The sequence below is a fragment of the Bos indicus x Bos taurus genome, chromosome 26, assembly GCF_003369695.1.
Source record: "Bos indicus x Bos taurus breed Angus x Brahman F1 hybrid chromosome 26, Bos_hybrid_MaternalHap_v2.0, whole genome shotgun sequence".
Lineage (NCBI taxonomy): Eukaryota > Metazoa > Chordata > Mammalia > Artiodactyla > Bovidae > Bos > Bos indicus x Bos taurus.
Genome location: NC_040101.1, coordinates 29,226,162 through 29,240,129, shown reverse-complemented (window position 1 = coordinate 29,240,129; position 13,968 = coordinate 29,226,162). Strand labels below are relative to the sequence as shown.

The following is a 13,968-nucleotide window of genomic DNA, read 5'->3' as shown; positions in this document are numbered from 1 at the left end:
AGCCTAGTGAGTACCCTCATGGAAAAAGCACGTAAACATGGATCTTACTAAGTGTGATTCTCCTCTTTCTCAGTCCTATTCTTCCCCCAATTTCCGCCTACTTTTGGTGAACCTGTAGTGCTTTTGTTTTTTGTTTTTGTTTTTTTTTTGAATATTTTTTCCATGGTTTATAATTGTTATCTGAGAAGAGTTAATTTAATACAAACAAACATCTCTGCCATTATTGGAACTAGTACTCTTTGGCTTAAAGTTTTATTTTATTTAGTATATACCAATTGCTTCATAAATGTCTTAAGAACACAGTTTAAAAATTGTATTGTCTGTACATGAATAGTTTGTGGTATTAGCAATTGTGAAAAAGTACTGAACCCTGAGTCCAGATGTACATGTGCCAATAGTGCCTGTACACTAATGTCAAATGATCCAGTTTATTCTTTTAAAATATGTGTTTGAAATAATTTCAACTTAAATAATATAAGAATAAAACAATTAAGTGGATAAATTTTTAAAAATTTAACTTGTTTAAATGGAAACTCAAATTTATAATGTCATTTTCTCTATTTTCTTAAATTTTATTCTTATCTATCTGCTCTTTTCCAAAGAATGATAGTTGACCAAAAATGAATTATTTAAAATATCTGTGTCCATTGCAAATATAAATAAGTACATAAATGAATAAGCAGATAAACGGAAGAACTCATAGCTCTCCCTTCAGAAGAATCACAATTAATTAATGTAGAAGGAAAGAGAACACCATTAGGACGCAACAGTAAAAATGACCATAGGCAAGATCTAACAATATGCTAATATTAGTATGCAAAAATTGAAGCAGCAAAAATTGAAGCAAAATATTTGCATAGTCTTAAAGTATTTTCCTCAGTATATTTAGTAATTTCTAGACGAAAAATGTTAAGCTAATGATAGAGAATCTTGTTAGACACAATCTTAGGCAAATGGTCAAGGTTAACATCAGTATTTCTGAATACTCAGCAGTTTGGTGCATTGAGAACAGTACCTCACCTCTATGGTATCCTTCCCAATAATGTACAACCTCAGTCTGATCTTGAGGAAACATGAGACAAGCCCAAACTGAGGGACATTCTATAGATTAATCAGTACTCTTCAGCAGTGTCAGAATCATGAAAGATAAACAAAGATGGGGAAATTGTCACAGATTAGAGGAGACTAAGGATACCTGGCAACTAAATGCAATATGGGATCTTGAATTAGATCCTGAACGGAAGAAGAATGTTAGTGGAAAAACTGGTGAAAGTCAAGTAAGTTCTTAACTTTGTATTGTACCAAGGTTAATTGGTTTATTTTGATAAATATTCTCTGGTTGTGTAAGTCTTCAATGTAAAGGGAAGCTGGGAAAGGCTGTACAGGAACTCATATCTATTTTGCAACTGTTCTATAAATCTAGAATTTTAGAAAATTGATATTTTCTTATTATTGGTTATGAGATCACCTGTGTCTTAAGACTTTTCTCTTTAATTTCAACACATATGTGTATATCAAGAGTTCTCAAAGAGTATTCTTAGACCAGTAACGTTAACATCAGCTGGGGACTTGTTAAAAATGCAAGTTCTCAGAAGCTCCGGGGATGGGACCCGGCAATCTGTATTTTAAGAAGTCCTCCAGATGATTCCCATGGGCACTAATGTTTGAGAGCTGTGACTTGTACTTTCAGTAAAAACATAAGACTAGAAGGAAACATTTTAATCAATATATTGGCCAGTTGTATTACAATAAAGTATCAGTTCAATTCAGTTGCTCAGTCCTGTCCAACTCTTTTCGACCCCATGGACTGCAGCATGCCAGACCTCCCTGTCCATCACCAACTCCCGGAGCTTGCTCAAACTAATGTTCATTGAATCAGTGATGCCATCCAACCATCTCATCCTCTGTCATCGTCTTCTTTTCCTGCCTTCAATCTTTCCCAGCATCAGGGTCTTTTCCAATGAGTCAGTTCTTTGCATCAGGTGGCTAAAGTATTGGAGTTTCAGCTTCAACATCAGTCCTTCCAATGAATACTCAGGACTAATTTCCTTTAGGATGAACTGGTTGGATCTCCCTGCAGTCCAGGGGACTCTCAAAAATCCTTTCCATCACCACAGTTCAAAAGCATCAGTTCTTTGGTGCTCAGCCTTCTTTATGGTCCAATTCTCACATCCATACATGACTACTGGAAAAACCATAGCTTTGACCAGACGGACCTTTGTCAGCAAAGTAATGTCTCTGCTTTTTAATATGCTGTCTAGGTTGGTCATAGCTTTTCTTCCAAGGGGCAAGCGTCTTTTAATTTCATGGCTGCAGTCACCATCTGCAGTGATTTTGGAGCCCAAGAAAAAAGGTCTCTCACTGTTTCCGTTGTTTCCCCATCTATTTGCCATGATGTGATGGGACCAGATGCCATGATCTTCATTTTTTGAATGTTGAATTTTAAGCCAGTTTTTTTCACTTTCCTCTATCATTTTCATCAAGAGGCTCTTCAGTTCCTCTTTGGTTTCTGCCATAAAGGTGGTGTCATCTGCATTTCTGAGGTTATTATTTCTCCCGGCAATCTTGATTCCAGCTTGTGCTTCATCCAGCCCGGCATTTCACATGGTGTATTCTGCATATAAGTTAAATAAGCAGGGTAACAATATACAGTCTTGACATACTCCTTTCCCTATTTGGAACCAGTCCATCGTTCCATGTCCAGTTCTAACTTGCTTCTTGACCTGCATACAAATTTCTCAGGAGACAGGTAAGATGGTCTGGTATTCCCACCTCTTTTAAGAATATTCCACAGTTTGTTATGATCCACATAGTCAAAAGCTTTGGCATAGTCAATAAAGCAGAAGTAGATGTCTTTCTGGAACTCTCTTGTTTTTTTCTATGACCCAACGGATGTTGGCAATTTGATCTCTGGTTCCTCTGCCTTTTCTAAGTCCAGCTTGAACATCTGAAAGTTTTCGGTTCATGTACTATTGAAGCTTTGCTAACCAACGTTTTTGCTTTTTTTTAATTATGGTAAACTACATGTAACATTTACCACTTTAATTAGTTTTAAATATGCAGTTCACGGTATTAAATACATTCACATTGTTGTATAATAGCCAGCACCACCCATCCTCATAACTTTTAACATCTTGTAAAACTGAAATGCTGTACTCACTAAACAGTAACTCCTTATTCCCTCCTTCTCCCAGCTAGTTGAAACCACTATTTTACTTTCTGTCTCTATGATTTTGACTAAGTGGAATCATGCAGTATTTGTCTTTTTGTGACTGGGTTATTTCACATAGCATACTGTCCTTAGGTTTCATCCATGTTATAGTGTATGTCAGAATTTCTTTTTAAGACTGAATACTGTTCCACCCACTATATGTATGTACCACATTTTGCTTATGCATTTATCTGTTAGTGGACATTTGTGGATATTAGCTATTGTGGATAATGCTGCCATGAATGTGGGTGTACAAATATCTCATAAAGACTCCGCTTTCAGTTCTTCATATACCCAGAATTGTAATTACTGGATCATATGGTAATTCTGTTTTTAATTTTTTGAGGAATCGTTACTGTATTGTTGTTTTTTTTTTTTCCACCTTGGCTATACCATTTTGCATTCCCACTAACAGTGCACAGGGGTTCCAGTTTCTCCACATTTTCACTAACACTTGTTTTCTGGTTTTGTTTTGTTATTAGTAACTATCCTAATGGATATAAGGTGGTAACATATTGTAGTTTTGATTTGCATTCCTCTCATGATCAGTCATGTTGAGCATCGTTTCATGTGCTTTTTAACCATATGTATATCTTCCCAGATAATCTCTATTTTGCTTCCCTGGTGGTTCACGTGGTAAAGAATCTGCTTGCAATGCAGGAGACCCGGGTTTGATCTCTGGGTTGGGAAGATCCCCTGGAGGGGGGCATGGCAACCCACTCTAGTATTCTAGCCTGGGGAATCCCCATGGACAGAGGAGCCTGGTAGGCTACAGTCCATGGGGGTCTGACTAAGCACAGCACAATCTCTGTTCAAGTCCTTTGCCCATTCTGAATAGTTGACACCTCTACCTTTCATATATACGGTGAAGTCACTACTGCTCACACACTTGTTCATGGCACATCAGTGGCACTTTTGGGCTGTCGCTTTCTTCCCCATGTCTGCCTTGTCCCTCAGCTCCCATAAATGTAGAATTTACACATAGGATCTATTTGTGTGTTGATTTTTAGAAATGGGGCAGAATTTGAAAACTGCATGACAGTATTTCAGTACCTGAACTTATTTCAAAAAAATTCTCTTTGCAGACATACAACAGCTGTGCCAGACTCTGCTTAAATCAAGAGACAGTATGTCTAGCAAGCACTGCTATGAAGACTGAAAATTGTGTGGCCAAAGTAAGTAATATTACACATTAATATATGTTATGTCACATCATAACAATGGTTTATCTATAGATATCTTTACTCAGTAACTAAAGAGTATTATAGAATTGTTAAAAAGAATACAGCAGGCATCATTATGTTCAAAGCAGATTGCAAGTTGGAGTTTCTATCTCTTCAGTCGCAGCAGAATTTTTTGATTGTGTTCTCTGGTCACACTTTAGTCTAATTCACATTTGTTGCTTGACACTAATTACGGTTTATTACAAATAAGATTTGTGTGGGATATCCCTAGCAGTCCAGTGTTTAAGACTCCAAGCTTCAACTGAAGGGGCACAGGTTCGATCCCTAGTTGGGGAACTAAACATTCTGTGTGTCAGTTCAGTTCAGTTTAGTCACTCAGTCATGTCCAACTCTTTGAGACCCCATGGACTGCAGCACACCAGGCCTCCCTGTCTGTCACCAACTCCCGCAGCTCGCTCAAACTCACGTCCATCGAGTCAGTGATGCCATCCAGCCATCTCCTCCTCTGTCGTCCCCTTCTCCTGCCTTCAGTCTTTTCCAGCATCAGGGTCTTTTCAAATGAGTCAGCTCTTCACATCGGGTGGGCAAAGTATTGGAGTTTCAGCTTCAGCATCAGTCCTTCCAATGAACACCTAGGACTGATCTCCTTTAGGATGGACTGGTTGGATCTCCTTGCAGTCCAAGGGACTTTCAAGAGTCTTCTCCAACACCACAGTTCAAAAGCATCAATTCTTCAGCACTGAACTTTCTTTATAGTCCACCTCTCACATCCATACATGAATACTGGAAAAACCATAGCTTTGACTAGATGGACCTTTGGCCAGAAAAAAAAAAAGATTTGTGTTTAAAAAAATACAATTATTTTCATAAGTCCATTGGTGGTTTTAAAATGTAATTGAGTATAGAGTATACCTTTGTAGGATTGTGAAATATACTATAGAAAATCTAGTTATTTTATTTGACTATTAATATTTATTGAGTAGCTATTGATAAATATATTGCTTTGGAGGTCTTGATCTGACTGGACAAGTATGTTTAATCATGCATATGGAACCACTTGTTTCTCATGTATAAATGTTTGCTGTATCAATAGACTAGATACAAAAAATAATCTTAGGTATTAGAGATCTTACAATCTAATAATTGTAACAACTTTGCCTCAAGTTTTCCATCTCTAATTACTCAGGAACTTTGACCTAAATTTAGGTATCAACCATTTTGCTTATTCCAGAAGTTAAGTGAAATTCCCATATGGGCCCTGTTTCCAGACTTTTACTCTGTATATCTGCAAAATTACTGCCTTTTATAACTATTCAGGAATTTGTCACTTTTACAACACTCCCAACTTTAACTAGTTTAATCTATTGTGTTACGCATTCAGGCTGTCTGTTACTGTTATTATTAGAGCCAGGCTTTGTATCATGTGTCTGCATTCTTTGCTATAAAACTCGAAGGATGGCAATATTTTTTATTTTGTTTTATTTCTTAAAACATGAAGTAGTTTCAGTTGGTAAAGGACCTACTTTATCAACTGGAAATATATCATACAAAATACAACCTTTGAGAATGATCCATAGAGAAATGTCAAAATTTATTAAAAATTATGGTGAAATAGGTAGAATTAATCAGTTAAGTTCATAAATTAGAACATCTTAATGATTTACCTCAAAATCTGAATATTACGGTTTAACATATTTATTTTTTTGGTCATATAGTCACAGCCATCTAGTGCTGATTGACCCTGTTTTATATCCAGCATTTGTACATTGAGATGGGGGACCAATAATTTGGGCCTTTGAAAATAATCTTTTTATCTTTGGGCCATGGTGTTTTCAGTTTTCATCACAACTGGGTGACTTCTGGCTAAACAAGGTAAAATCTTAGCATGAGCAATGATCCAAGGACAGGGTGATGATTTTAATGAGTTTCATTGAGAGCTGGCCAAGTGAGCATCTGTTCCTTTTGTTTTCTCACTACTTTGTAAGCCAGGATCTCTAAGCTACATAGTTATGTTGGTGTATGTCTGTATGATGGTTTTCCCCCACCACCACTCCTATCCTCTACTTCAGTGGTGCATATAGGCACAATGGCATAATTTCTTCTATGCTCTTGGGTGAGGAAATAAGTTTGCTCATTGCTTCTCATCAGTCTGTTTTTGTTGCTCCCAGATGGTGACCCTCTCATCCCATTCTTGCTTGTTCTTAACATTATTCTGCCACCTATATCCTTTCATCATGTCCTTAAATATACTGGTTTAATAATGATTTCTTTATTTCCTGATGGAACCCACTTAACTTTCTGGTTCCTTTTATTGACACACATCTTCATCTTTTGTTTCATTGCTTCAGATTTGAACCAAATAATCAGTTGGTCAAGGCAAATAAAAACATGTAGCTGAAAAAATTTCTTTCTTGCAGCAGTTTCCAGTGAGGTGCAATAACATGGGAATAGGAAAAGAGTTTTCCCTTTTTTATTTACATATATTATGTGTATCTCATGATTCTGTGCTGCTGCTCTTGGCCTCATTTATTGCTTGCCCTTTGAAAAATAATGAGTTACCATTATTTTTGTAGGTCTGTAAGCTTGTCCCTATTTCATGCTCTTCACCTTTAGCCCTTAACTGGATAGTTTCACCTGCTGTACTTCATATGGCTGTGGTTTTTAACTTGGTACTGGTATCTATTATTGATTCAGACTGTGCTCCACAGTGGCCTTGAATGTCCAGTCATCTCCATGGAGAGCAGCTATAACACAGTGATATTAACCATTTTTGTCCTCTAGTTCAAAACAACTAATTCTGATAGGAGTGACTTTGGTTTGGGTGGAGATGGTAATTGAAGTCTAAGATCTTATTGAATACTGTTTATATGAGTTTTAGAGAAGATATTAATACCAGTTAGTCCCTTTAAATATAGCAATACTGTTAGGTTTGGACCCCTAACCTAACCTATGTATGCGACTCTTCTTTGCCAGGGCTATCTTAAAATACATGTTTTATAATAGGTCTATGAAAAGAGACCCTTAGTCTTCTTTAGAATACAAGAAAGTAAAGTTGTAAGGCAAACTACAGCTACTTTGGGTTAATCATAATCTTTGAATCTCTTAAGAATGAGTCTTAAGAAAATATTTTAAGATAAAAATGGGGAAAGAGACATTTCATAGTATAACAATCCAAGTAATATTTGGAGGCATTGAGATGTTTTTTATTTCTTCCATAGCCTTCCTTCTTACTAATTATAGCCCTGTAGTTCATGAGATTTGTGTTTGGAACATGATAAGCTCTGTATTTATTGTAGCTTTAAATGGACAGTCATTATTGACTGCCAACTTAGTCTTTAAAATCAATAATCATGTTGTACCTAATTGTCAGCCTTTGTGGTGTTTTTTAATTGGTAAAGAAAGCTGACTGGAAAAATAAAGAGCATTAATTTTTATCTTTTTATTGACTTTATTTAATTATTGAAATTTTTTGGTTTCAGGCTTTTCCATAATACACCCTTCCACACACACATACAGTTAAAACTGAATTGTTTTGAACCATCTGCCTAGATTTCTGCCTAGGTCAGAGAAGTTCTGCCTCTTTGTATTTAGAAAATAAACCCTTTCACAGTCCTTTGTAGATGTGTTCTGTATTATAGTAGTTGTTGTTTCTTGTTACTGTTTTTACTTCAGACTAATAATCTTTTTGCAACTGACTGAGACAGAAAAATGTGATGTTCCTTTCCACTCACTCCAGATTTTGATAGAAGACTTGTTTTATTTATTTCCAAAATTATATCCGCAGGAAACAAGCTGTTTAAATTCAGATTATGCTGAAGCAAAATGGTCCTGGTATGAGAAGCAACGTGCTGTTTTACGAGCACCGAGTCCCTTTTCTCATAACTGATTGATAGTAAATATTTTCCTGAAGAATTATTGCCAACCATGAACAGTGCAACTGTTTCACTTTTTTTCTGTGCTACTTGCTGTACCAGCCATTGTCGGTAATTAAGATCTACAATTCACAATGCAGACGTTTGCACTTCCTCTGGGTCTGTGCTATTTATAAGGCATTTCAGCTGTTCAGAGTTTCTTTTGAGTTTTAAACTACATGTTAACAGGCTTCTTTAATATACTGTTCCACAAGTAGCATGTCAGATGGTTTGTTCTATGCACAAGCTCCTCTGTTGGGTCTAAAGAGTAGCTTTGTGGAGAATATATTAAGATTTAACCATATCACTGAGGCTGATGTGATTGGAAAAAGTATAAGATATACATATAAGTGAAGTATTATAAAGTAAAGGATAAGCATTACACATTAGGCTCATTGCTGTTTTAAAGAGGCAGGAATTATGTTCAGAAGTAATATTTTTTTGTCTTTAAATATTTATATGAACTTAATGAATGCTAATGGGGGTGACAGAGAAGTGCTGAGAAATACTAGTACAGTGACTTTTCCAAGCTCACTTTGAAGTAATAATGATATCAAGGACCCTCATTATAGATAAAGAGTGTGTGTATTTGGTCTGACTAAAGATATGAGAATATGTAACCTTCTAGATGTGCATGATATTTAAGAATACAAACAGAGGGCACCAAAATGGATCAGCAGATTGACTGCGCATTTGCTGTGTAATCAGCTTTAGGAATCCTAAGTAGCATATGCCACTGGAGGAGAAACTGTAAACAGGAATCCTGATCTGTATTAAAATTGGTAAAATTCTAAGTCATTTTCAACCATTTCAAGAAAGTTAATTAAGAAAAAAAGTCAAGACCCCAGTGAGAATCTTCATGCATTATGGTCTAGAGTAACAGTAGCTACTTGCTACCTGGACTCATTGTTACACACACAAGAAAAAGAAACTGAAAGCTGTCAACAAAATATGTTAAACTTTGCCCTGACTGTGGATCAGCCTGATTGTTTTTAAGCCTGAAGTCAGAGGCGTTGATTCTGCACATCGGCCACCAGCATCTTCAGCAGAGCAGAGCTGCAGAGAAAAGCAGGATAGGGGTTTCAAGAACCGATTTCTTGATGGCTCCTTGAATAGACAGAACTTATAACAGAGCTTTTCCAAGGCAGTTTTGTTTGCCAGAACTTAAGCTTTCTGTAGTTCTTTTGAAGTAGAGTGTTTCTGTAAACTTTTTCCCTTCAGTGAATTGTTTATGAACCATTTTTTAGATAGCAGCAGTGGCTCAACTGTTGGGAACCACTGATATATCTGACTGAGGCACTTCAAGATGCTAGAACGTATTCACATTTCTATCTAGCCAGGGTGCTAATAAGATTGAGTTTGTCTTTGTGGGTTGATCTAGATTAGCATGAGATGAGCCCAGTCAGTGTCTCCCTCAGTGAAGAAGGAAAGGTTGGGAGAGAGCAGGAGGAAGGAAGGAAGTTTTTCATCAAGAACTGACTGCAGTATTGCCTGCTGATGCATGTCGGATCACCCGCACCGAGAGATCACATGGCTTCTCCAAAAGTCAAACGATCAATTCGCCTCGTTTTGGCTCTGTACTTAATGCACAAACAGTGCGATCTGCGGGGCTGTAATTGCATTGTTAGGGCCAAGGAACAAGCCTGTGCCTTTTCAGCAGACAGCTGGCAGGGAGAGAGGCATGTTGTTAGGAAAGAGAGAGGCAAGGCAAATAAAATTACTGCTAACGCTCAGAGATCGGCAGGAGTCCTACTTGCCTAATCTTACCGGTGGGAGCAAGCGGCTGTTGTAATCCAATTATAGCAGCATAAGCAATTTGTTAGACACTCCGCATAATGTAACAATTTCCCAATAAACTCTGACTTGTAATAACGTCGGCAAGAGTCCGCATAAATCTGCCCGAATGGTGGGGGCTGGAGCGTTCGGCTGGGGGCTTGTAATTGGCGCCATCAGCACGTTTTGCGGAGTGCAGTATGGTGCAGTCTTTTAGTGCAGGAATTTTAAGGAGAAAAGCATGGCACACGCTTCTTAGAAAAAGAAGAGTGGCCATTAAAAGGGGAGCAGCAAGAAGGGCATATTCCTGCCTTCACATTACCTAGGAATCTTGGTATAGAAAGAAAACAGGAGGAGGCCATGTTTCCTTCTAATACTAAATGGGGGAGAGGGGGGTAGAATGTGTGGATTAAATTCCTTTATTTAAAAGGCATCAGTTTCTGTTATTTAAACGCTCCTTCTCTAGCACCTCCCCCCACCAAATGCCTTTCAGGCAGCATTTAGATAACATTTTTACAAAATGTTCTTAGCTAGGCAAGCCTAGAAATGCCAAATTAAAATATATTTTCTTCTAGAGTTTAGCATTTTCTTTACAACAGAAAATATATTTTCTTTATGTCCAGGACAAATCTTTTAAAGATATTATCTCACTGACTATCAAACCTTTGTACAGAATTCTGTCTTCTGCTTTAAGAAACATCTCTTAATGGAGGGTTTAAAACACAGATAATTGTTTGCTTAGCTGGCTTTATTATGCTTCTTATTTTCTAATTCTGAAATATATTGTGAATTTCTGTGATACTAGGATTAGTAATCTTTCTTGTTGAACACTTACATTGTGTAAGAATAGTTTTTATTGTTTAGACCTATACCTGGATGATCATTATAGAAATCATTTTGATTCCTAAGTGATAAAATTACTGTTTTAGAAAAATATTTGTTGTTGTGTTGTGCAAAGTAGAAGCTCTATTATTTATTGATTGATGAGCATTTGTAGTCACAGAATAGAGTTTCTTATTATACAGGGTATAGGAGGGTGAAGAGTGCTCACATATTCGAGTTAATAGATTTTCATACTGTGTGTGTATTAAATGTTATCTACTTTCTTGTGCCAGCCCAACTCTTCACTGTTGTTAATTTGTGTCAAAACCAAGCTTATGAAATAAGTACAGGATTCTTCAAAATATCATGTTGCTGTGGGTATTATTACAATAAATATTTACTTTCAGTATAAACACTTCCTTCTAGTGAAGCAAATGCTGCCGTGTTTGAATGGAGCTACATCAATAAACTGCAGTGCCTCTAATAAAGCCACTCAGTGTCTGAGTTTAACTAATGGCTGATTTTCATGGCTTTGACAGTGAGCTGTGTGCGTTATTTTCTCCTGATATTGTAAAAATAATGAGAGCAAATTAGAACAATCAGTTTACACAGATAGCTCCTGATTGGAGGCGATGGGCAATATGGCAGCAGGTAATCCATCTTCGGGTTCCTGTCACATTAACTTCAGCAGTGTGAAAAGATCAGGTGGGGTAAGCAGGGATCCTGCCCAATCGGAACACTGAAATTAATGAGAAGAGCATTGTTCTGTGATCAACCTTTTAATTAGCAAGACTGGAAACCGAGGGAGTGATGAAGGCAACACCACAGCTTCACAGTGCCAGGCACAATTCCTGAAGAAGAAATGAAAAAAAAACTTTGGGTTTTACATCACACATTTGTTGCAGTATATAGAGGCGTTGTGTTTCTACTCTAGAGCTGGTTTACAAACTTAAAGAAATACTACCTATACATGTGAAACTAATGTAATAGTATATGCCAATTTTACTTCAACTCCAAGAAAGAACGAAAAGGCTGCCTACTTTCCAAAGTATTGTCACAAATATGGTTGCTATATTAATGATTTATAGATGGTAATTCTGTCAGGGGTCGTTGAGAACTTTGATTACCAGTACACTTTCTCTGGCATTTCACTCTGGCTTTTAACCTTTGATTTTTTTTAAAAAAATCAAGTAACCAGAGAAATTAAAACTTAAAAGGTCTACCTTGTCAGCCTCCCAACATTCCACCCCTCCAATATAGAGTTTTCTTTGCAAGTAGCATATGGGTTTTCTGATTTAGAGGACTTGTCATTTTTAATTGTTTATGAGAGGACCCTTATCCAGGTGTAAGCTATGGAATGTTTAAATTTTATTCCTTTCCTGATTCTGTTTATTAGGAAATTCACTATTTGGTTTTTTTCACTATGCCATTGACATCTTCGTGTAGGGGACTGTGTTACTTCAATGTATATAATTGAGAATTGAATATCAATGAATGGTGTTTATAAGAGGAAGAGGGAGAAAAAAATCCAGGTAGTAACTGAAACTAAAGGCTAGTTCATCCACTTAGTTCTCACTTTTACTAAAATAGTAACCTTGCTAATCATCCCTGAAATATTAGGAAATATGGTATAAGACTACAGAAGACATTAATGAGCCAGATTTTCTCTACCAAATCAGCGCCCATTTTCTTGGCGCCTTTGGCAGGCTTTGACTTTGGGAAAATAAACAAGGCAACCAGGATTTGCAGTATTTTAGAATTTGTATCTTAAGTTTAGTGGTTTACTGTAAAAAGCAAGTAATATAGTCGATATAGATGAATCCAGATATCTCCCAAAGATACATAAATTTGTTTTCTTGATAGTAATAGTCAGTTGTTTTAGGGATTTATTTAAAGTAATAATACGTAAAAACTAGTTAACAAGTTAACAGGTACCCGTCTGAGTATAGAATTTACAGAAAAGAGCCTATAGTATGAAATATTCAGGTTAGGTGTAAACAATTTTTTTTAGGACGTAGTTAATAGGACTTTTAAAAATATATATATAACTAATGGAAATTCATTATTGCAGCCCTATAATACTGTACTTGCAGAATGAGTCCCTGATATTCTACTTCTTTGCAAAACTCATGAAACAAGGCCCTTCACTTCCTCCTAGTACCCATCTCCCTACCTTCTTTCCCCCTCTAAAAATCTTCAGTACTGCTCTTGCAATTCTGTCAGAAACTTGATTTTTTGTTTTATTTTTTTAACCAATAATGAGCTATTCCTGAACATATTCAGTAAGACTTAAATGTATCAGTATTTTAGGATTAGTCGCTTAATATTTAAATAGTCTTTAGAACTTCCCCCCTTCATTGTCTAAGAGATCTTTGCTACTCTGTATCAGTTCAGTTCAGTTCAGTTCAGTCGCTCAGTCCTGTCCGACTCTTTGCGACCCCATGAATCGCAGCACGGCAGGCCTCCCTGTCCATCACCAACTCCCGGAGTTCACCCAGACTCATGTCCAGCCCACTTGTTAGAATTTTGCGTGATAACTTTTCTGCATTCCTTAATCTAGAAGAGAGATTTTTATTATAGTTTTATGGATTTTTGTGGCTTTTCATTCTCCTTTCTCCTAGTTTGACAGTTCCAGAAGCCTTAGGTTCATAAGCTCTCCATGAATAAGTATGTTCTTAGTCATATGGTGTAAATAGATCACTTATAAAGCTTATGAAACTCGAGCTCTCCTTTTGAACCTTCCAGTACTCATGAGCTCAGTATTCATACATGCAAAATTTTATTCTTGTGTCATGACTTCAGTTTCTTGTAAGGCAAATGAGCTATGAATTTAAATGACTGTACTAAGTTTCTACAAAAATTAAATTGTATTTTTCCATTTTCCTACAATTGTGGAATTCCATCTGACCTAATGATCTTGCCATATTTGTTCTTGTTGTTAGAGCTCTTTTCCAGTAAGATTTATTTAAGATCAGTGTTAAAATAGATTTTTTTTTGGAGAGCATCTTGTTTTGTTTGTTTATACTGGTAATAACAGAAATTTCTAACTGACTGAATGACCAAGAAA

At 36.5% G+C, this 13,968-nt stretch overlaps 1 protein-coding gene across 15 annotated transcripts in view; it reads left to right on the top strand.

Annotated features, from left to right (window-relative positions):
- BTRC (beta-transducin repeat containing E3 ubiquitin protein ligase) overlaps nucleotides 1-13,968 on the top strand; it is a 175,756-nt gene that overhangs the window by 107,708 nt on the left and 54,080 nt on the right. For all 15 annotated transcript variants that reach the window (XM_027529288.1, XM_027529286.1, XM_027529283.1 and 12 more), the window contains one exon: nucleotides 4,297-4,386. In XM_027529288.1, the coding sequence (XP_027385089.1) occupies nucleotides 4,297-4,386 (90 nt within the window). The remainder of the gene's footprint in view (nucleotides 1-4,296; nucleotides 4,387-13,968) is intronic.